Raw genomic sequence first — 25,264 nt, forward strand, 5'->3', positions numbered from 1 at the left:
AGCAGAAGGGCAGTCTGACAGAATGGTGTCTGACATGGAAGTGCTGATGAAGCACAGGTATGGAACTCAGTTCCTTCATGTGGAACAAGTGGCACCCATTCACTGATGCTTATTTAATATTGATGGAGATGAGAAGTGGATGTGAGCACAATGAGGGGCTAGGTGGTAACATTTCAGCAGGAACAAAAAGAACAGTATATGCAAGTTTGTCAGAACCTACTCAACAAATATGAGGCTAAAGGTGAGTTTCCTGGATTGCGATTACTGGTGACAAGATGTGGTGCCACTACAAGCTGGAGTCAAAACAGCAGTTGATGGAGTGACGACATGTAAACTCCATCAAAGAAAATGTTCCAGGCTCAGCCCTCAGCAAGTAAAGGGATGTGCACTATGTTTTGCAATAGGAAAGGGGCAATCCTTCTGGATTTTCCTGAAACAGAGACAAACCATAAATTCTGACTACTACATTGTGACACTAAGCTGAATGCTCAAATTTCCAGAGTCAGGGCAGAGAAGGTGGCAACTTTTCTCTTGCAACACGATAAAGTCAGGTCCCATACCAGCTTGAAGACCATGGAGAACATTGCAATTCTTGGCTGGGCTGTCCCACCACATCCAACATATCAGTCTGTATTTGGGGCCTCCTGACTTCTATCTGGTCAGACTAATGAATGACAGACTGCGTGGGCAATATTTTCTTAGCAACAAAGCTATCACGGCAGCTGTGAGTGCACCACTTACATTGGTGCAGATTTTTATGAGCATGGCATGTAGGCTTTTGTTTGTTGTTGGCAAAAATGTACAGCTAGTAGCAGTAACTATGTTGAAAAGAAAAAAAAAGGTGTTTTGTAGCCGAGAACTTGCTCTATCAAAAAGTGTTATTGTGCCCTTTGTAGCTGTTGTAGTTTCCATGAAAATAAATAGGAAGTATTACTTTCAGAGCAACCTTTGTATAACAGAAGAGCAAGTGAACAATAGAGAAGTGCTTGACAATGGCAGAAACCTGTCTTAAATGTGAAGATAAACACACACTGATTAGGCTTCAGCATCTGGGAGTTTGAATTAACAGTTGCAGAGTCAAAGCATACATGAAAATCTAAGGCCAAGGTGAAAGAAGAAACTCAAAGATGACAACAGAACACAGAGGCAGCCAAATGATTATGAAGGTTTACTAAAACTGTGTGAGAGGCTTGGCAAAAGTACGCTGGAACAATATTCTAACAAAAGGCAAAGTGCAGAAGAAATATAGCAAGAATACACATGCTCCCACACACAGTGTTTTAAAAGAGACGTGAATGAGCTTATATAGGAAGCAAAACTTGATCTTATCATTACTTCTCTGAGACAAAGGAAGAAATCAACTCTTACCACACTATATTTACTGTTCCAGGGCATGGGGGAACATTCAAATTAAGAAGATGCTAAGGAACTGATCTCAGGGGTGAGAATCCTTTACAGGCATCTTCGTCTAAATTCAAGGTTTTAATCATTATTTGCTCTGATTTTCAGCATCTGCAAACAACCTTTCCAGTCCTAGAAGCCAAATAATTTGTCAACATAAAGCAAAAGCTTGACACATAAACCTGATTTCGGAGAAGTATTTATTATTACTGAAACAGTGCTGCAAACCTGCCAGACAGTTGCAGCAACAGATGCCACACTGTAAGCTTTCTCCACCAACACTGAATTCTTCAGGCAAATTTATATTCAGTATGCTCTTCAAGGCTTTATTTACTTCTGTTTTTCATCACAACTACAGAAGAGGCACATATTGACTGGAAGTGAATTAATTAAATGAGATCCATATAAAGTCCTTCCAGAAATGTCATGATCCAGCTCTGTCAGTCAATAATTGCAGAAGACTTTACTCTTGAGGATAGCTAACCAAAAATAATGGTTCCCCCTAATTTATCACTGACTGTACAGACAATAAAACTACAGAATGTAGTTTTGAGCAGGACACTACATGGAAAACATCTATGTAACAGAGGGTGGCTGGGCAACAGATAGCTAACTATCAAATCTCAATTGCTCAGCTTTCAAAATGAGTTTGAAGAGTGAACCTAAATTTGTATAGCTTACATTTACATACATGTTTATCTTTGAATAGGTAGAAAAAACCCGAAAGCTACTTTCACAAAACTGTGGTCGCAGATAAATTCATTACTACATCAGGATGGGCCATTTTCAAGAAATGTAGAAAGAAACAAAAACATCTGTGAAAGAATACGATTAATGATACTTACAAGTCTATTAATTAGGGAAACCATAATGCTAGCAAGATTATTAGCTATTTTAAACAGAGACTAAACTTGGAATAACTTGCATATAGTTTTTATATTCCTGAGATCTCTTAATAGCTGATTTCCACTCTCAGTATTGTCTAGTTCATTCTGGTGTCCATTCTTTATGAAATACTACATTAAGTACAAATACGAAGTACTTTCTGACACAGCAAATTATAGTATGTACAAGGACTTGTGCTTCATGAATTGAATTATAGTATCAGTTTTGCTAGAATTTCTGAATAAAGTTACACCAATGTAACTGAAGTAACTTCTGATATTTGACATCATTTAAAGTAACTGGCAGGTCAGAGCTTAGAAAGAAACAAAACAGTTTTGTTTTGAATATCAACTTTGCTAATTATTAATACACTAAAAGATACAAAAAGCTTATGCCTCTGATTTCTACATCTACTACAAAAAATTCAATTATAATTTCATTTTTAAAACCATAGCCTACACAAAACCTTCCTAGTTTCCATAAACAATATCCATTTGTGATTTAAATCATGTTTAGATGCAATGAACCTGTTTTGTTGTGTTGTTGTTGTTTTGTTTTTTTTTTTTTTACCAGCCTGCACCCTCAGTTCAAGCCTATTATTTTAAAATGAACAAAACGTTAATAGAGCAAAAAAAAATTTAAGACTCTTTCTTCTAGTGAGAATACATTTTTGTCACCTGTCTCCTGCTATTTGCTTTTACTGTATTCATCCCTCAAGAAAATGCAGTCTTTTGTTTCTTCTTTCTACTGCAAGTGACACTGTCATTGAGTTCCAGATCAACAATGACTTTGTGCCAAGGCTTGCTATATTTATACTGTATATTTAGCCAGAAGATAAAGCAAACACTGTGCCCCAAACTTTGAGCTTTATGATTTACAAGTAACAGTTCCTGAAAAGCAGCTTACATTGCATAAGTTTGTGCATACATGTGTACATACATACACACACGCCCCCAGCCATGAACATAGTATGGGTTATGTTATTTTTCTTTTAATTTATAGACATTCTCCCTTACAACCTGACGATTTCTGTATGGCAATTAAGTGTCTTTCTGAACAAAAGTACTGAACTTTGAAGAAGACACACACTTCTATCTGACCAAAGAGATAATTGGGCCTACTGAATGCTCTTAGCTGAAATACTAACCTGCCTCTTCCATCCTCCATCTCCCGATATCTTGGTCTCAACAATTAACGCTACAGATTGCTCAAATTAAAGCTTTTGCACCTAACAATTAACTTCTAATAGTTACTAATCTAATTCTGAATTTATACAGAAAATGAGATAAGGAAAAAAAGACCATGGAAACAACAGTAGCCACTAACTCAGCAACAGTATCAGTATGGAAAAACATCACATGCATGTCATCATACATGAAACTAAATCTTGGGAAAAAAACATGAGCTCAAGAGCTCCAAAGGTACAGGAGAACAGAAATGAATGGGATGAGCATCAAGGACATTCCATGTGCTTAGTGGAAAAACAGAGGTGCCACAGAAAGAAAAAAAAGAGAGCCACTTAAGGTTATGTTTCGTTTACCCTGGGTTCTAATCACACAGCAGAAGGTTGGAAAGCATGGTCTCAATGGAAAAGAAGATTCACTAGGAAGTGGTGAGCATGCTACAAGGTGGCATTTCTACCCTAGCACTAGATATTGAGAATAGTTTTAGACGGGCGGCAAGGTTGATTCATCTTAATTACAATTTGGTATCAAAAAAACTTATGGCAGGGTAAAAGGAAGCTAAAGAGTCTAACCCATTTTTAATCTTGTAAAGATGATTTTTCAGGATTCTCTAGCTAAAGTAGTACCTGAAGACCAATCTGAAGACTACTTGCTGGCGATTGATAAAAGCCTTGTTCATCATTCAGAAAAAAACTGTTCCCATAAAATAACAAAAATGTTGTCTCCCCCCACCAACATTCCATCTGAAGTATTCCCTTACAGTTATACTGTGAATGCAATAACTTTGTATGTGGCAGCAGTATTTCTATGCAACAACGTATGAGAACAAGGATGTCCTCTGTCAAGCTGACATTCATCCAACAATTTTTTTTAATTTGACCATTTCTCCAAATATGTGACTGTGAAGAAATTAAGTAACTTTCATTGTTTACATCTAGGGACTTAAGGTTAGAATATGCTGTTACTTTTCCTCAGATGCACACACAGAAATGATTAAACTTCAAACAAAACCAACTTCAAAATCAAGATAAGAAAATGTCTTAATGTATGGTTAGATATACAGCTTGGGTTGAATATGACACAAATGTTCAGAAGATGATTAAAGAGAGAATTCTGAAGTTTAATTACATATATTAAAATAAATGTTTGTAATTATTTTTTCAAACATGATTAGGTCTGCAAAAGAATGTTTAAGCTAAGCACAGCAGTAAGGACATACAGATAAAAAAAAACTAATAAACAGCATACATAATCTCTTAAGTATGGCAAACTCATGCATATGCACTAACTATAAAACAGAGGAATGAAACTCAAAAAGTCACAAGTTTTACTCACAGAACTCCTCCTCCAGGAAGTTTGTGTGAATTTATCAGCATACGCGCACTTTGCCACTGTGGGTTTTTGGCTGTCCTTCTGGCAATTACATCTACTGGCCTTAAACACCCCCCAAGAAAGAAAATGGAGAACTATTAGAAAATAGCTAATTAAGATTGTTGGAAAGCACCATTCCGACCCAGCACCTAACACCTGCTGGCAGTATTTGGTTACTGTGTCCATTATGCACTGATAAAAATGAAGTACTGGTCCCTGTGTTAGTTTGCTCATCAAACAATTTGCTCCCCTGGATTGTTTCTCTTTCTGAGGAAAGCACTTGGAAGATTTGTCATATATATGCATATGCACCTAAAAACAGTAACTGCACATATCAAGATGAATGGCTACATAACAGCACATACAAAATCTTTACTCAGCATATGCAAAGAGATGAAATTGGAACAACATTGTGGAGGTTTCTGCACTTTAACAAAGGAAGTTACATGGCAACTACTACAAAATTTGTTATAAAATGAACAATTCATACCCCATGTCAGTCTTGCACATTCTGTGGTGCAAGTCTGTTTCACTATCAATAACTGAAAAAGTATGTGTAGGTATTTGAAAGCAATGATAAGAATACAGTATCATTTGTCATAGAAAATGCATGGACTGCACAGGAAATTCGAAGAAAAAGTTATTCCCATGTGCCATGTTCTTAGAAAGGCCGAAATACACTTAAGTGGGTTCATACACTCCCTTCCTCTGTGCTATTCCTCCATGTTTTTGATTGAGACTGAGTTGAGACAATCAGTTTGAAGTAAATTTAAAAAGTAATTTATCTTAAGTAACTTTAGTAAATGGCTTAAAAATGTGACTACTTTGCAGTGAACTAGTTTGACAGAAGATAATGCAGAAATACACAGGGCAAAATCCAAAACTAGTCTAGAACAGGAGTAAGAAGTGAACAGCTATATGATACTTTTGCTTAAGAATGTTTGCTCGTCTGAACCTGATCTGTAAGTTTCCCCTGGTTTCAGAGCAACACCTTGTATTTATTTGCTCAATATTAAAAAAATACAAATCATGACTGGCCTCCTGAATGAAAGACCCCCTCAGAAAACGGTAAAAACTACAAGGTTATCCCTTTTAAAGCCTTCATAAGAAATATCTATTCACTTTGCACTCTGCAGTGCTTCCTTAGGATTTTGTTAAGCATTAAAAATTATACTTACCAGTTGATGCTCTAATTGGTTGATTGTTTCATCCTTCTTCTTCAGTTCATCTTTAAGCTGCCTGATCTCATTCAATAAGTCTTCTGTCTACAAAAAGCATTAGGCAATATGAGTTTTTCCCTAAGGGCCACAATCTAAATCAACAGCTCTATAGGATATACAGCAGAGATTCATGGAGCCCTAGCAGTAACATTAGCACAATCTTTCTTCATCTTATTTGCATGGTGAGATGTGGTAAGGAGTACACCTTATGAACAAAGAAACTTGAAGACTAACCATCAAACACTACCTCTAGTGGTACTTGCATTAGTAATATTAGACCATCTAAGGAACATGGAATACAAGCCAACAGAAAATCAAAGTACATAATTATAGTATTATTATGCTTCAAAGGAAACTTGGCCTTTTCAAACTTTAACAGTTAACAAATAGCGAGAAAAATCTTTCAGACGTTACTCTAAAGCTGATAATTCCCAGGACTGCTACTAACATAGAAAAGCAAAGTTATTTTAACTAACTTTTTTAACTAACTGTACTGCCATTTGTGAGTATTTTAGAAGGTCGAATAAACCATTCTGCTTAAAGAAAACTCAGATAATCTATACATATAGCCAAGGAGGCTGTGGATGCCCCATCCCTGCAAGCATTCAAGGCCAGGCTGGATGTGGCTCTGGGCAGCCTGGTCTGCTGGTTGGTGATCCTGCACATGGCGGGGGGTTGAAACCAGGTGATCATTGTGGTCCTTTTCAGCCCAGGCCATTCTATGATTCTATGATACACACATATCTGGTAGGTTTTAATAGATAGAAGAGGCACTACTTCACAAGACAAATACAAACAAGTTTGTATCCCTTATTCTGAGGAGTAAATCGGTGCCATTTACCTTAAAATAAGTTGACTCAGGTTCTTGTGGTTCTGGACTTGATGGTATCGAATGTGAGATGTCCTGGAGCGACACATTCTCATCATTCTGACAGAGAACAAGAACAAACTGTCAAAGTATTTGCTTAAATAACCCCTTTTCAAAGATATAAATACATCATCTCTCTGAAAAGCCTGTTACAGCACCTGAAGTCCCTCCCTGTTAGTTCTCCTGTTTTCCTTTCTCTGATATAAAAGCCTGCTTTGCAGCAGTGCATGTATACTGCCCAGAGCCATGAACAACCTCTCCTCACGAAGTAGCTGCAGCTATGTCAAAGCATCGATTTTGTGCAAAAATTGGCCATCGTATTTAAATGCTTTAAATCAGGATGAAATAGTGATGCTGTGCCATTTTAAAAGCTTCATTTCCTTTAGATCTTCAAATATGTCTAAGTAACACCAAAATATGCAGCCAAGATACTTCAGCTAAATGTTCTTCATTAAAAGTAGTAACATTTGCTACTGTGCAAGCAAATACAAAATTATTTCATGGTCATAAGAACTAAATAACAATTAGAAAAAACTATTAGTGTGAAAGAGCACTCTTTCCTCTTCTCGTTCTGAAACTAATCACAATAAGGAGAAATGCAAAAACCAGCAATGATATCAAAGGATAATTTTACTTGGATATATTGCGAAGCACTGACACTAAGAGCACATCCACAGGAAATACAAAACACATAGATGATCACATCTCAAAACCTGTCTGAAACCACTGCAAGTCTGAGCCAGCAAGTCCACCCTCAAAAATCACCAAAATAAAACTGCAGCTCAAATACTAAAGATCAACTGTGAGGAAAAAAAAGATAGTCCTATTTATGTCCTTTAAGGCATATGCTTCAGCCTTCCAACATGCAGTTTAATTCAATCCACAAGCAGTTGTGTGCCCCTGGGCAGACCACCAGCAGGAGACAGACTGATGAAGCAGTAATTTGCAATATATAGTTCTACAGCATTTTGAAATATTTTTCATTATTTTGCATAGTAATATCGTAAAGAACCTTACTTCATCCCAAACTTCTCTAAAATGCTAAAGTAAGGGAGCAACAATAAAAAACATTGATAAAATCTGTCAACTTGAAATAACTATTTAAATTACTACACACAGAAAAAAATATAACTGGTGTCACAGTTGGAACTGTGAAGGATTCATTATGGGAATGGGAAAATATAAAGCAAAATAAATGTACAAAGCCTCACAGCATTTAAAGCTCTACAGCTGGTATTGGTAGAATACCAATACAATGCACAAAACTGGACAAATAGAATGTTCTACAGCAGCAGATTATGACCCCAATGCAAACAGTGTAAGTCACACGTTCTCTGGCAGTTCAAGCACTCACACCCTACACTGCACCTGATACTCACCAGCAAAGCAAGAGCCAAGTCCATCTGCACCAATTCCCTTACCCCTGTTCTAATCATTTTATTACATACCATAATCTCAGTGCAAGTGGGAAAGAACACAAATCTAACACCATCACTGTGTACCCCACTGTGAACACATATTGGACTAATCTGTGCAGATCTCCTTGTTTTGCTTTTTTCTCAATTGTGTTGCAACAAGAAAGGAGAAAGAAAGCAGTATGAATAAGAAGGCTTTCCAAGTACCGTGAAAAAGGGCAGGAATTAGAAGAAGAATTTGCAAAACAGTGTAACTGGTTTAATGCATGTTATTTTTGGTCGCTTAGAAATCATGCACCAAGACATCAACTTTGGGAAACTCGGACAGAACATATCACTTCAAACCCTAGGTTTGTGATACAGTTAAAAACCTTACACCTTGCAGTTACCTATAAAAGCTTCCAAGCTGATGCTTTTAACCCAACTGGATGCTTTTGTTTGACTTTGTTTTGCTTTTTGTTTTGTTTGTGTTTGTATGGCATTATTTTGTGCTTAGGTTTTGGCTTTTGTTTCGTTTTGTTTTTTACAATAGTAGAATACATAATTCAGTATACCATGAATTTGCATTGAGAACAGTTGAACTAATTTCATTTGTGCCAAACATGGACAATGAATGCAAAAAACAGCAAAACAGCAACTCAAGATGGCTTATTAAGCATATCAAAATCAAATGCTTACCAAGCATACTGACAAATAAGCTACAACTTAAAACAAGCAAGGATAAAACATTTTAATTTCCTTAGCAGAAGACTGCTTTTGTGAAACAGCAGCACTGGGGAGAAAAGAAATAGCAATGTTTGTTACTATTTCCCAGATTTAAGGCTGCAATATCAATTAAAACATCAAACAATACATTCTAACTTTCTTGTTAGTTATAATCAAGCAGTACTTCCACTGTAGGCATGAGGCTAAGAGACTAATGCTGTACATGTTGACACATTTAGCCATGTAAGGAGAGTCTTTAGCTAGAGATTCATTTTCATAACCTGAAATACGTATCTATATATTTAATCAAGCTGGTTCTCAAGTAGCAATCAAGCAATTGACAATCAATGCAGTGTCAGATCACACCTTTTGCTTGATATTTCATCAGCAATCTATTTGAATCTACAGTGGTTTTCAGTTCAGTCACATTAACTGGAAATTTCTCACTATTTCAGTCAACAGCAGCATCCACTGCAGCATGTGCCCAGTTTTGGGTGGTCCCTGTGCAACAAACTGGGGGTAACCACAAGCTTTGAGAAGTGTCTAAAAGTGGCTTACAGAATTAGAGCTGGAAGTCTGAAGCTGGAAACTTACAAAATACAACAGCAAGATTTAGAAAATCATCCCAAACTTATTAACAATTACTTAAAGGAAACAGGTTGAGGGAGTGGGAAAAAACACCCACACAAACTCCCTATAATCACTGAGCATCCAAAACAAAGTTGGTCCTGAAAAAAAAAAAAGTTACCCCTATTTTTTTGAAAACTGATGTCAACAGATGTTACAGCATTCCTACAACATCTGTAACATTTTAGTATTTCTCTGCACTACCTTCCATGCAGGTTTTTTTTTCAGCTAAACGTACATGTAAGATCACAGGTAGAACTCCTGAAAGAACACCCTTCTCTCTTGTGTTCTAGAAGACAACTCCTACATTGACTCACAGAAAAATAAGCTCAAACCTTGAAGGCCACAGCTTTCATTACACTGACATATTTTGGATTCTTCTATTAAGTAGTAAACTCTATTCATTAGAAGCAAATTAATTTTCAGTAATTATCTTGTGGCTCCTTACAATGTAAGCTGTGTTTTCAACATGCAGGATTTTAAAATATACTGCCAGGAACATAATTTCAAGTGGAGAATTTTTTGAGCACTGCAACAACTACAGCTCATGAAAAAGCTGAAAAATAACAAAGTTTTCAAGGCTTTTTAGGCAATTGATTCTCAAGCAGATTACAGAAAGATTCCAAGTTTCCTTTGCACTACAAAATGATCACTTGAGCAGCTTCATTTGCTAGTTCAGCATTATTGTAAATAAGCCAACAGAAAACTGTTCATCAAGTAGAGGGTGCTATTTGCCTGCTTACCACTTGACATTTTAATGTGCATTTGACTTTGGTTTCATTGAAATATTACCATGAACATCACAGTTTCAATTGTCTATCACCAAACACTGTTAAAACAACAGCCCAATAGATAGTAACCAACAGTCTGAAGCTACGACATGCCTTTTTTTTTTTTTTTTTGCTGTGTTGCCTATTTCTTTAGCTCTCCTTGTTTTTAAGGGTTTTAGTAAAAAATCAGGACTAAAGAAGAACAAACAAAATCCACCTAACCAAACACATCTCCATAGCACCATGTTTCCCCTTTCTCTTGAGTGCATTCCTACTTCACAAATCATCAGTAGCCTGAACCCTTATTTCAAATTCCATAATTTAGCACCAGTTATTTAACAAAGTGGGTCAGTGAGGAAGGTAGCTTTTAGCTCAGACAGCACACAGGAATAGCCAACTGGCAGGTTGTAGACAAATCCACCCACCATCCCCTTTCTGGGACTAGCAAGCACCTGCACTAAGCTGTGTTTTATCCACAGAGAATTCCATACAGGCAGGACATGGTGGCAGGAGCATCTGCAACTAGAAACTGTGGTTATGGAAATACATTGCTGCTCAAGTTTTCTAGCAGTCTAAGCAAATAATTCACTTGCCTTCATCTAGTGTTTTACTGGCCAAATTCAAAAAGATTACAAAGGACTACTTACAGAACTGGCCTTGTGAATTCCCATCAGTAGTTGTGCAGAGTTAAAGAGTATGCTGCATCTAAACCACATCAACAAACTCCCTACTCAGCTAATGCGAAATATCCTGTAACACCCAAAACTGCACCAGCACTAACTTCAAGACAGACTCCTAATCACTGAGTGAGGCACAGCCCTGAACTTCAGCTGATTTATAAGCCTTAGCCACATTATTCTGTAGTTTGCTCAGACCTTGTCAACATAGGGACACACATTTTATCTTCCTCAGTGCAACAATTTCCACTTTGCTTCCACTGTCAAAATTTTCTTCTCATGTTGGCTGCACAGTAAAACAATTATTTTTATTTATTTTACAATTACACACCATTCTGCCCTATCTTATTCACTCTCTCGTTGGCTACTGATTTTCCCAGGCTTCTAATTTATTCTAATTTACTTCATTTCTGACTCGTCATTCTCTTTTGGTAGCATCTCTTTAAATGTCATTCAATTCCTTCAAATCACTGAGCTCAAGTCACTGTGTTTCATTAGGAGTACTGACAGTCTAGCCATCCAGTATTAGTCAGCTTATCGATCACCTTTTTACTGCACTTAATCACACTGCAGAGTAATTGAACACTTCAAGTTAATTCAGACTCTGAAGCTCGCCTCCCCTTTCTTTCTCAAACTTCAGCTCCCCATATTCATTTTCTTTGTTTTAATTCAGTTCCTGCTTGAGTAAGTGGAAGGTCCTGACTATTTCTTCTGTCTGTGCTTCCATCATGTCTCAGAAAGAACGAGGAAAACTAAATTAGCAGTGCTGCATTTTGTGCTGTATTCAAGTATAGCAGATTCCTATTGGTACTCGTTTTTCTACAGAGCACTAAATTCAAACTAATTTTTTCCAGTATAAACCAAGACCTTATTCTGTTAATGCCATTAGACCTCCATTTTCCACTGAAGCAAAAAGTAATGATTTAGAGGAGAGTCAGCAGATGAGCATTTGGACAGATCCTATAAGATTCACTTGCCAGCTGGAAAAATCTGCTATGTAATACAGATGGTGCACTCTGAAAGTGATTTGTGTGAAAGGTTTCTGCCTATATAACAAGACATTCTCAAGTAGTTGTACATTTCTGTTCTACTGTTATTACTAATGACTAAGCATGATTAAGCTCCCTTCATATTAGTAACAACAAGTTGCAGGACTACGTAACAGCTAATCACCACCCATTCCTAATATACAGCACAACCCTACAGCAATACACAGCAGATATTTCCAGTGTCCCACATTGTTGGTTTGTTGGTTTTTTTTGTTTGTTTTTTTTTTTTTTTTTCCCCTGCTATCACTTAGCTTACAGTTTCAAAATACACAAAACCAGAAGACAAACAATGACAGTCTTCAGAACATTCTGCAGTTCCCCTACTGGGCAGTAACAGAAATAATAACTACGTTCCTATGACAGTAGCTTATTTCAGCTAGGAATTTACTCCAGAAAACAGCCAACTTCAGAAAACAGCATAGCAAAATATTAGTTAACTACTGGTTTCCTCCTTTAGATGAAGCAAAATCCATTACAGTTCTTAACTCCATCTGAAGATGGTTTTAAACTGCCAGCATGTAATATAAGGTGAGTTACTACATAGTATTTTGACAGAGGAAGGATTTATTTCATGGACTTTTTAAATTACACAACGTAAGACAACACCACTGAGCAACTGCACACATGCAGTTCAGACGTCATTATACTCCTAAAAAGTGCAACTTCCAATTAAAAAATTAAAGATGCACCCAGAAGGAGTGCAGTTAGTTGCTGACTTAAATACACAACTGTCAAATCCAGCTGAGGTTAATCAGTGAGGCAAACTATCTCATGGTTAAGAAAAAAATAAAACCACCACCACAGTTACAAGTTATACACAACAAAGAGAAGCCTTTGTATTGATTTTATCAATTAAGTCTGTAGCTGTTTTGTTTTCAGGACTGCTGTGAAAAAGGAAAATATCTCTGACAGATCTCACCAGAATCAAAGAGAACACAATTATATACTTTAAAGGAACTCAAGTGACTTAGGGGTTTAATCCCTCAGCAAAAATATACTGGCACACTTGGAAATTTTACACCAGACTTCCTTTCCCCATTCACACTTGCTCATACAGTTGAAACATTCATATCTGACATATTACAACAAGTATTTGTTGCAATTACAGCATATTACAACTATTTGAAAAACAGAATTTCTTTTCCATTAACGAAAGCTACATTAAAAAGAAACATTTTCATAAGCCTACACATTTCATGTTTTAGTCCTCCTTAAAATACAAGTGCTTATTTGAGATAAGACAAGGTGGAGAGCATCACTGCTGCTGTTTCTGAGAGGAATTACTACAGAGGATGGTCAGCCCTTGCCTATCAAAGGCTCCAGTGCACCTGGAGCGAGACAATTAAGGAAGCAGTGGCATATTACTTCTGTAGCCTCAATCTAGAGCAACAAGTTTAAGAAATTGAGGAAGAAGCAAGCAACCTTTAAGATCAAAGTAAAGCATATTTACTATTAGGTACACAAATGAAGTACCTTAGCCATTATTTAAGAGGCTTCAAATTCTAGATGCCACTTACTACTGGTCACTGACTGCTTACAACACGAAGTTAGTGATTCAGTTAAGTTTTACGTAGGAACATGTGCCAGCAGCTCAACATCTTCCTGCAAATAATTAAACTGCATTTAGTGCAAGAAGGTACATTGTTCCCTCTGTGTAAGTCGATACAACATAACTGCAAAATTAAAGAAGTTCACAATTAGCACAGTAAAGATTTCCAAAAAAACTGCATACGATAAACCCTCCAATTGGTACTTCAGTGTTTTAAGATAGAATGATACCAGCATGTGAGAAGCAAGCAGACAGCATGTGAACTGCTGGCATTGCTATCCTGGTAACAAAGAGTTCAGACAAGGCTCAACTGCTCTAACTCCTTATTCTTGCAGGCAGAATGCTGAACACAACATGAAACCATGTTGATGCAGCTCTGTTATTTAAAGATACTCTAAATATGGCAATGTGAACGACAGTCACAGCAATGAATGCAGAACAGCACAAGTCTCTCCAGGAGCCTCCTAGGTATACGTTTGTTACGCACTATGCTCTGTAGTATGGCATACCACAGTTTATCACTTGTGTAACAACTTCAAATACAACTTTAAGAAAAAAAACTTCTCACACCTTAGATCTGAATATAGCTCTACTCCCACCCCAATTAGAAACATTCCTAAAATCAAATCTAGAAACGTAACGTTTGCACATTTCATAGCATAGATGCCACCTCTAAGAACTTTTGCTTCCTTTACTAAAGCTTGCACTTGAGAGGAGCTCTGACTTCATCTTGCTTTTCTACACACCATAAGATTGCCACATGACCCAAACTGAGTTCTAGTCCTTGATCAGTGCTCAGTTTGAAAACAATTACACAAACTTTATTCACAATCAAGGGGGAAAAATACGCAAAGCTTTTAGTGCTCTTATTACAAAACTAACTTTTACACAACAGTGGTAGAAATCAAACTTTTGGCAAAAGAAGCAGCAGATTAAGAATGTACAAATTAGGAATAACGAATTTCTAAGTTTGTTTTTGTTTTTAAACAAGATGACTTGTCAATTTACTGAGAAGCCTATTATAAATTAGACCAAGACTTCAAATACAGTACTCTGCAAGGCCCCACGCTATTTGGCTCTAACTTGCACACCTTTACACATTGAACTTCAAGCACACATCATTTGCCTAGTTGTTTCATTATCCTTGTGTTAAAGGCATTAAGAGCTCTGGCTAAGAAGTCCTCTGCTATCTCGTACACTCATCACACGCTTGAGGCTGTTGGAAAGCACAGCCTATGCTGCCTGCTCCAACACGAGGCCCTAAGAACACATCCTCCCTAACGCTGTTATTTTTTGTACAATTGTACCCCTGATTTCATCACTGGAAAAACATCTCTAGCATTCCTGGTTACCATGGGAAGGAAATGCTCACATTTCTCAAAGGCAGAGTCATAACCTCCCATTAGCCTCACGACTGAGTTGCTTTTTGTTTTGCAGTGTTTTACTTTTAAGGCACAAATTTCTTTTTGCTATGTTGTGCTGTTAAGAGAAAAACTGCAATAAACAAAGAAAATATCACACATTCTTCAGTGCTAACGGGTAAATGGGTCCAAAAGATTCTCAGTCAAGCAGAGGTAAAATGAAAAAGCTCTAAAAATTTATGACAACACATAGGTAAGGTTAAGTTTCAGTACTTCCAAAAGAGCTGACCTAGCAGGACTTGCAGAGCTTCCTGCTGAAATAGCAATGATTAAAAGAGTGAAGAACACAAAGCTTTTTTCATGATTATTATTAAAAGAAAAAGCTACTACCACTGAACAAATTTGCATTTGCCAAGTCAATATGATTGATTTTTATTTTTTTTTATTCCTAGCTTTTTAGGATCTTATTAAATAAAAGACTGTCTTCATATCTACTGATTAATTTCCCATTATTTCCACAGAGAAGCAAAAAAGCAATATTTTTGTATTCAGTAAAGTGCTGAAATGTCAGAAAAGTGCTACTTTAAAATAGCAATGAAAAGTGTATGCTTTCTTAAACACTGTAAAAATCAATGCGTGCAGAAAATGGCAGTCTAATAGGACCAGCTGACCAGCCCATCTGGGCTGCACATATTGGCTTTCATTCCATTTAAGCAGCTCACCTGGTGCAGTAATCTCTTCAGTTTCAATAACTGAGTTTTCACAGCTGTGCAGTCTTGGACCATGTGCCGAAGTGTCATCTCATCCAGCATCACAGTATTCTCCGGTAAGCTCACCAGCTGTCTAGGAGCCTGGTAAAAATTTGGTGTGCCATAGCTTTCAAAGTGACCAACAGAAGACTCTAGGTAGTTTGATTCCCTGATAAAAATAAACATATATCTATTTATACATATATTTATATATAGATGCACACACACACACAGAAGGCTAACAAACTAGAGCTAGGGAGCATTTAGTAACACAAACTTATGTAACATGGGCTATATTTATGTGCTGTAGTATACAAATGAAAAAAAGAATCAAAAATGCCAGTGCTTTTTCATTTTCCTTCCCACTCACATAAATCTCTCACAGGCTAACAACTACAGGACCCTAAAACCACTTGGCTCATCACTATTCCTATAAGTTCATTCATGCAAGCTAGCCTATAAGATCTATAGGACTAAATTTATTTTAAAAATGAAGTAAAAAACTGTTCACACTTGAAACATGAAATTAACAAGACACTAATTTTCACACAGATACAGTAATTTAAGCAAGCATTTACAGTACCCTGTGAAGACAAATAACAAACCACACTTCCAAGTAGGTTCCAGCTCAAGTTAAAACATTCTCATTTCAATTAGCTGAGTTTCACAAAGAAATCATTACAAATCTCAGTGGTGCTCCCACTTCAGCATACTATCCACAGACACTACCCACTATCACTTGACATTCTTTAGGGACAAAAGAGATTTCTCAAAACAGGAAGAGAAAAGAAAAATCCTTTACCTGTTCAAATCATTTTTACCATGAATATAGTGCTCAGTATGACCAAGATGATAGTGATCTTGTGCATTCCACCGCTGCTGTGGTGCTCTTTTCCAGAATCCTTCCTGATGTTGCCGAGCATTTCTGTCTTGTCTATCATAACGGCTCATATTTTCACATTCATCTGCAGGGAAAAGAAATTAGAAAAATATATAGAATTTGTTCTCCAGAATCATGTAAATAAAATGTTTACTACCTGCTGATAGCAGATGCAGGGCTTTCCCCCCCCCCCCCCCAAGAACAGTCAAGCAGATCTCTGTAATGAGGTTGGGATTTTACTAGCATACAAAACTTTTAAGAAGAAAAAGAGTAACCTGTGGCAGAATTAGAGGTCAGCCTTTAAAGTATTTCAGGTCTAAGAAAATCATTTGAAGGAAATAGGGCTATAGGAATGGGAAAAAATATTCAAATAATCTGAGGGAACTTATTTCTCTCTTATAGACAGTATTTTCAGGTTTTTAAGAAGTTATAACAACTGACAAACAGAAATATGGTAATATTAGAGAAAGGTCAGTACTTTGTTACAGAACAAAACAATTACTTAATATGCCTACGTATCTCATTCTAGAAACTCCTCTGTTTCTACTTGAGAGAATTTTAAACTTTAGTTACCAGGACAATAAGCACAATTTAAAACAAGCAAACCAAATCATCTCTTTAAAACACTAACTTCTGCAAAGCAAAGGAAATTCCACAAACTTCTGAAGTGAGCAAATGCTGTATTTGGCAACAGCTCGTAAGCCACTAGAAACAAAGCCAAAACAAACGCTGCCCCTGCCGTCAGGCACAGCAGAGTCCTGAAACGCTCTCCTGCCATTACACTGTCTCTCTCACTTACCCAACGAGCTTCTCCTCACATCGTCAGTCCTTTGCTAGAAGAATCAATCTACACAACAGGACATTGTTTTGCTCGGCTGCCTACTCAGCCATAGCCGCGTGAGACGCTCATAAACAGGCCTTCCTTCCTGCCGCGCTCCCAGCCTGCGCCTTGGTGGGAAGGGAGCCCAGTTTTACCCTGTGATTTAAGGCTGCCATCCTCACACACTGCATACTTGTTGAACTAGAACGGCTGCTATAAATAGTGTCCGAGCAGCATCCTGGACTCCAAAATGAAACAAGGGGAGTTTCTGTTGACCTGGGGAGTCTAATAGGCTGACGTCACTGTAGCTGCACACAAGTATGGAAAAGGGGTCGGCAAGGAGCGCTGCCAAACAAAACAAGTGCTCATATCGTACAATTCAGTCTTTTTTTGTTGTTTGTTTGGGTTTTTTTGCTTGTTTTTTACATCAACTAGATCAATAACAACCAAAATTTAGATAATAAAGTAACTTGTACACTTAAAATAACAGAATATTTGTTTTCCATCAGAGGCATCTTTCTACAGCTTGCACTGCAGGGAAGTCCAAATAGGTCAAAGCAAAATAACCCTCCAGTAAGTTATGACACTCTTACGATTTTTCTGCTTTGGAGAACAAATTGAGGTGTTAAATAAAAACATAAGAATATTAACAGAATAAAATTCACTTTTTCAGTAGTCCTATTTATTGAAGGGAAAGCATAAGATGAATCAGTTTCAGGCTATTCTGAAATCACCAAATCTTCAGCAGAGAAGCAATTATGGCACATATATCTAATTTATTCCACGTTAATTTCACTTCAAAAAAAAAAAAATGCAAAAAAGTAGTAATTAACTAACATTGATCCCAAACATTACTTTCTTCACCTGAACCACTGACTCAGTCAGCCCAGATTGCTGTAGTTACATGATATATTCCAGCTAAATGAACACCACTGACACTTGAATAGCAGTGTGTGTACAGATTTATTATTGTGATGCAATTAAGAAAGCAGTAAAATAAAAACAGTATATCACCTGTCTCTAGATTGAATGGCAAATTAATTTTTTATGTTTGTGGCAAACATTCATCTTCAAAACACATGTATTTTGAACAGTTTTCAAATTAATTTTAAATGGAATTACTGATGCAGATGCATTGCATGTTTCATAAACAAGGAAATTTACCAAAAACTTGATCTTCCCCTTATAATTGCTTCTGAGTTTTTGCAACAAGATAACAATTACCATTATTGAAAGAATAGTTAGTGCATAACCACTGGCACTGTGAGCAATCCCCTATGCTTGGTTTTTTATTCGTTCCAGACAATGACAATAAAAATCTTAAGCATCTGGGCTGAAAAGCTGAATTATACCAAACAATCAACACTAAGTATCAACAAGTTTAGTAACAAACACACATTAAAAGCGATCTGCAGCAGATATTAGGTCAGCCTTTGTAATATTTCAGGTCTAAAAAAAAATCATTTGGAGAAGGCACGGCTATGGGGAAGGAAGAAAAAAATCACAGTAATATGAAGTAACATATTCTGCTTTTTCTTTAAAAAAAAAATATCTTCATGCCTTTAAAAAGTTAGAAAAACACACAAAGATATTTAAGTAGGTAGCTAAAAAAGGTTTAGAAAGTGCCCCAAATTTTCAGTGTCATTTGTACAGGGCAGGGCACTACTGTGGTCCACATCCAATGTTTCTGTTCAGCTTAAGACACGTCGGCCTCCACTGAAATGGGAATTGTAGGTCAGACCTTTGGTCAACAGCCAGCAACGATTCTTAAGAGCAGGTCAGGAATGACCAAAACCAAACGCCTGCAACTCTCCAGATAGGATTTGATAAAGAATGATGGCATTATTTACCTGAACCAGTTCATTCTGGTTTGAATTTGTACCATTTTAGTGGCATCTATCGTCTCCATTAAAAGGTTACCAGAACTTAACAACAGAAGCAGAATAGAAGATTCTTCAATATATTGCAATTTAAAACCTAAGGCTACTGTAACAGAGTCATATAGAATATACTAGGATATAGTTGTTATTTTGTATTAAAAAAAAAAAAACTACCTAAAAAAAAATTACACTGTCCAAAGCTAAAAAGTAAAATTTGTAGCAACATTTTCAAACATAGCTGATGCATGGGACTGAAGGACTAAGTTACCACAAAATAAACTTCAAATCTCCAACAGCTTAAAGGCAGTCTGCAACAAAGTTTGGTTGGCTTACTTTTGTTTATTTCTTGTTTTATAAAAGGCAGTAAGTTTTGTAGATTCAGATTTGAAGTTTGTTGTATTAAATCCTGCATTTCAGCAAAGAAAAAAGCTAACTAAATTTAAAAAAAAAAAAAAAATTGAAGCAAGCATCATCTTACTGAAGAAGTCAGAAGAATAAAATTCAACAAATGCAATTTGACAGTAAAAACACTTGGGTACTCAACTAACCTTTATCATGAGGTGGGTCTTCAGGCAGGTCTACATCAAGCATGAGATCATCATCTTCAAGATCACAGGAATCAAGATTGTTCAAGATATCCTACAAGAAAACCACAAATCGAGGTGTTTTCATATACTTCGTTCCTTTGCCACAAAGGCTTACTTCAATGCTTTGCTACATTTGTATTAGATACAACATCTGATGCAGTGAACAGCCACTTCTCCTTAAGGCCAAGACCAGACTTACCTGAGACTACAGCAACTAATCATCTTTATACTCATCTTAGGTCAGTGATACTGATAACAGCACTAGATAGAAAGATTAAAGCAATTTCCTACCTTGGACCTATGCAAATCTCCAAGTAATTTTCTATTCATTATTATTCTGCCTGCATTTTAAAACTGATTTTGCTCAGTTGGAATTCAGAGGCAACTTTGTGGGAAGATGATGTTAAACGATTAAACTATCTTGTTCCAGCACTCATGTCACACTGATCAAAAGTTAATCACAAAGGAAAGGTGTAGGGAACCTGCAGTATCTTGATTTAAACATCAGGAAGTTAAGAACTCTGCTCCTCTAAATGTAGGCTTGACTGAAGGATTAAAGACCAATTTATTCAGAAAAGAAAAAAAGAATGGGGAAGAATGTTTTCTAAACAAATACGGAGCAGAACTGAATCTTCCTATTTTCAAAGCTAAACATAATGCCAATACCAGACACTTGTGTTTTGAACACCTATTCTTGACAGAAATACACACTGTCTTTTCTTGAATACTGTTAAAAGAAAATACCTCCATTAAATCTAATAACAACATTCCACAATTTCCAGCAACCACAGATTTTCTCAGGCAGTGGCACACTTATCTTACAGCAAGAGACAAAACGCAATTGCAAAGTATAATTGATTAACTCCATTAACCTATTAGCTTCTACTCCATCTTTCAGGTGTCATAACTCCGACACCTTTTGACTCCATTTAAATGTCTAGACACAGTATTTTCAGATTAAGATTTATTTAGCTGCCATATTTCAGCATAAATAATAACCTAAACTAAAGTTAAGTCAAATATTATTTCCCCAAAATAAAGAATGGAGAGGCCTCTATAATCCTTTAAATGCTACCAAAAGCATCTTTGGATCCACAAGAAAAGCACCAGTACCTCAACACATTTCTGGCTTTTAAGGAAGCTTTGGTGTGGAACAGCAGCAATACCTCCTAAATACCTAAACATGTCAGTCCCTCACTGACCAAACACACTTCTAAGGTACTGATGAGATCATCGTGTTCCAGCATCTTTTTCAGCCAGCAAAACTTAAAACAGTTTACAGCACTAAGCACTGTTGCCCTTTGTCTTTAATGCTATGCTTCATATAAAGCTGTTTCTGAAGTCACCATGAACTGTTGCGTTGCAGAGATTATGTTAGTAGTACAAAAAAAAGGCCATCAAATGTTAGAACCAAATGGAATCATGCTCCATTCAGAAATGCAGCCAGTCAGGTATTTCAAAGAAAAACAACTGTAATGTCAGCAAAGCCAAGTCTGTCAAACAAACAAAAAAGGCTAACCCCTCCTTCTCTAAAAATACCAGCAGCAGAAAAAAAAAATATCAAGAGGCTGTAGAATACTTTTAACTGAGCAGGCAGGTGCTGGATGCTGCTAGCACTTGTGGCTGGAAAGCGACATGAACACCAAAGTGCAGTACTTGATCAGAGAACACAGCCTCTGTTTAACACGACTGCTCAAAGAAAGAAACTTATTGCTACTAAGTGACTACACAAAGCAGGTCTAAGGAAATTGTTAACAGTCACACAGCTCCAAAGCTCTTGATCTCTGTTTTCTAGTATCCCACAAATAAAAGCCCTGGCCTTAAGGTCTAGGATTATACTCACGTATTTCACATCCATTTCTTTTCTAAGAACAGAATTGCAGATTTTTCTTAGCCTTATCACTACATCTAAAGTCAACTCATAGGAGCAATAGTGAAAACCATTAAGTTTAAATACTGTATTGCTGATTACTTTCTGGATAATAAGCTGTTCTGTAAATATTTCACTGTATACTTGCATACAGATCATCACCACAGTGCAAAACACTGTTTACATGGAAAGCTATCCCTCTGCTGGCTATTTTTCAGATGTACTGATAGAAAGGAAGAACACTGATAGGCATCTCTGCACTGTTGATCCATCTGTTCTGCAGTGGTTCTATAGCATTCATACAGTACTCCCATTTGATTACAAATGTGCAAAGAGCAAGGCATATTTTAAGACTTTTTTTGCATGACAGAACAGCAAACATTGTCCGTTTCTGCAACAGGATGTACTTCTTGACTTAAGAGAAAGGCTTTGTGACACACAATGAAAGCAGTTAACATCCATTTGGTAAAACATGAGCTATATAAAAGGAAGGTGGAATACTTGAGACAGAACCACTTCTGTTCACTGTATTTCAAAGTCCCGTGTAGATAACATTGTTTACGTGTGGTTCTTTAAGCATTCACAGGCAAGGAACACAGTATCAGAGCATTGTGAATAATAAATGTAACAGAAAAACTTCCAGAGAAATGGAAGTAATTTAAAGAAAATGTGATTTTAACATTCAGACTACAGATGCATAGTTATTATATCCACTAGTAGTTATATCCACTAATTCACACTTTTCCAGAAACTCAAGGATTTTTAGCCAACATTTTTTTTTTTTTTTTTAAAGGCAGAGAAACATAGGTGTTTGAGGGGCAAGTTCAGTTTGTTAGTTGATAAATTGTTTCTATACCACATTTGGATCATCAAAATTAGCAGGAAAAGCATTGTTTTCCTCTACTATGGGAACCTCAGTGAAGATGACACATTAGTTCAGTGCCCAAAAACACTTAAAGAACCATAGCTATTACTGTGCAAAAGCATTTTAAAAGTACAACACAAAAATGAAGCATGCCAGTTTTAACTAATAAACCTGGATAGGCTACTTTGCTCTCTGAATTAGAGCTTCAGAAGTCCAACGATGTCAAACAAGGTCAGCACTTGAGATGCCAAAAATACTTCTCTGTCAACAGCACATTTCATCATGTTTCTCTAATTATACATTACTGAACTACACTGAGGAAACTCCATGCTAGAAAACAAAGCTCTGAATACAGAATTTTTGCAATAGCTGCACCGCATGTGAATTCTTTAAGTATTTTCTACTGCTATCTACTTAGATGCAGATAAATGCAGACACACTTTGTAAATGAAGTGTTAGCACTGCCATCTTGAAATAGCTGAGAAAACCTGCAGGCTTCATGTGCTCATTAGTACTTACCAAAACCTGCATTTACAGACTCCAGTTGTTATTCTTACTGGTGCATAATGAACTTAACTGCACCACAGAAACACTGTTAATATGAGAACTTAGCAGCCATTATCGTCATGCTACTCTGGGCAACAACCTCAAAACAGAAAGTAAAGAAACATTTCAAAATGCATCACTGTGAACCCTACCAAATATTACATGTTTTAGCACTTATGAGAATTTACTGTAAGAGATGAATCCCATTTTATTTGTGCAGTTGAAAGAAACAGTACCTATTAAAAGCTGATAGTCAACCAGGCAAGAAGCAGCTCCCCTGCCACAGTTAGCTTTGGTGCAGCTTCACCTTGAGCACTGTGTGCAGCTGTGGCCTCCAAAGCATAAAAAGAATAGTAAGGTCCTTGAAAGCACCCAGAGGAGGGCAATGGAACTGATAGCAGAGCTGCAAGACATCCTGCAGGGAGAGGCTGAGGACACCTGGGCTGTCCAAAGTGGAGATGAGAAGGCTGAGAGGTGACCTCATCGCTCTCAGCAGCTCCCAGAGCAGGGGAAACAGAGGCTCTGCTCCTGGGAACTGATGGCAGGACACAAAAGGCACAGAGCTACACCAGGGGAGATGCAGACTGGGCATCGGGAAATATTTCTTTACTGTGAGGGTGTCAAATACTGAAACAGGCTTCCTAGAGAGATGCTAGATGCTTCAAGTCTGTCAGTGATCAAGAGACCTTAGGAAAATGCTTTCATTCATTCAACTTACTGTTAGCACTGAAGTTGATATTTTTAAGTCCCTCAGAAATGAGCTATCCTACTTTATAGTAACTTTGCAAGTTTGTATAGCATTAGATTTTCCAAGATGGTACAACTTAGAAAGAGATACATGTTTGGAAGTGTTAAATCTCATCCAACTACAATGGTGTTGCCTAGTTGTCCCTCTAGACAGGTTTTCAACTGAATACTTCAGTAAGTGAAGAAAGCACCATTGTCTGTGTAACAACAAAAGCTCTAGAGGAGAAACAGATGATCCATGACTAATTGATATAACTGAATGAGCTGAGAGCCCTAATAGCAGTGAATGCTCCTACTTAGTAGGGAGATGGGAAAAAGACTAAAGAAACAGGCAAGTGTACAGGCTTGGAAACAATTACACCACACTTGGAAAGCAGCTGTTAACGTCCCTACAGAGCAGCAGACAGCTGCTCTTGAGACATTCCACACAAAAAAAGTTAAACATCCTAGTCAGATGTCAGCTTTCTTTTCCTACTACTAAAGACCCCTCATTTACAAAAGCTTGTACATCTATCAGCACAAGTCACAGTACAGTTTTGTACATGAAGCTAATGCTACAGCAACAGACACATTACTACGCATTCAGCAAATACTGATTTTGATTCAAATCACGCAGCAGAAAACAGTAAGCAAAGTAAGTTCTCATTAAAAAAAACCAAAAAACTCTTGAAACAACAGATGATGCAGGGAGCTGAGACTGAGGTAAGAAGCTCAAATTCCAGTTTAAAGGGTAAGGCTCTATGATATGACAGCTTAGGTCAGTTACTCGTTTAATCCACTTAGCAGTGAGTGGAGCATCAAGCAGCATCAAAACAATCCTTTCACGCAGAGACTGTCCAACAAACAGCACTTCATACAAAAAGTGTACTTTCCTCAGACATTAAAAACAGACAGCACATTGCTTCTTGTAGCTATAACATCAGTGCTCTTCTGTTGCATGATGACCTCATTACACGCAATACTGCATCCAAATATTTTTTACTTTAAAAAAATACAGGAATCATCCTGTCAGTAGGGAAGAAACTTCTGTAAAGAAATATTAAGAGAACAGATGAATTGATGAATGAAAATTGATGAATGCTATTTTCATTTAAAAAAAAAAAAAAGAGGGAAAAAATTACAGAGAGACCACAGAACAATTTTCAACGTGCAGAAGGTTAGCACAAGTAAAGGAAAATTCTCCCCCCACAAAAAAAAACACCACCCTCAATGAAAAATATGAAGGGAGTACAAGAATT

At 37.0% G+C, this 25,264-nt stretch overlaps 1 protein-coding gene across 4 annotated transcripts in view; it reads right to left on the reverse strand.

The window, feature by feature from the left end:
- Nucleotides 1–25,264, reverse strand: part of CCSER2 (coiled-coil serine rich protein 2) — a 71,622-nt gene that overhangs the window by 20,487 nt on the left and 25,871 nt on the right. For all 4 annotated transcript variants that reach the window (XM_042863035.1, XM_042863037.1, XM_042863036.1 and 1 more), the window contains exons 4-9: nt 19,960–20,050; nt 16,634–16,796; nt 15,805–16,000; nt 6,903–6,989; nt 6,020–6,106; nt 4,806–4,904 (exon numbers count right to left, since the gene is read on the reverse strand). In XM_042863035.1, coding sequence (XP_042718969.1) covers nt 4,806–4,904; nt 6,020–6,106; nt 6,903–6,989; nt 15,805–16,000; nt 16,634–16,796; nt 19,960–20,050 — 723 coding nt within the window. The remainder of the gene's footprint in view (nt 1–4,805; nt 4,905–6,019; nt 6,107–6,902; nt 6,990–15,804; nt 16,001–16,633; nt 16,797–19,959; nt 20,051–25,264) is intronic.

This window comes from Lagopus leucura, unplaced genomic scaffold, assembly GCF_019238085.1.
Source record: "Lagopus leucura isolate 7727_CA_CO unplaced genomic scaffold, USGS_WTPT01 Super-Scaffold_739, whole genome shotgun sequence".
Lineage (NCBI taxonomy): Eukaryota > Metazoa > Chordata > Aves > Galliformes > Phasianidae > Lagopus > Lagopus leucura.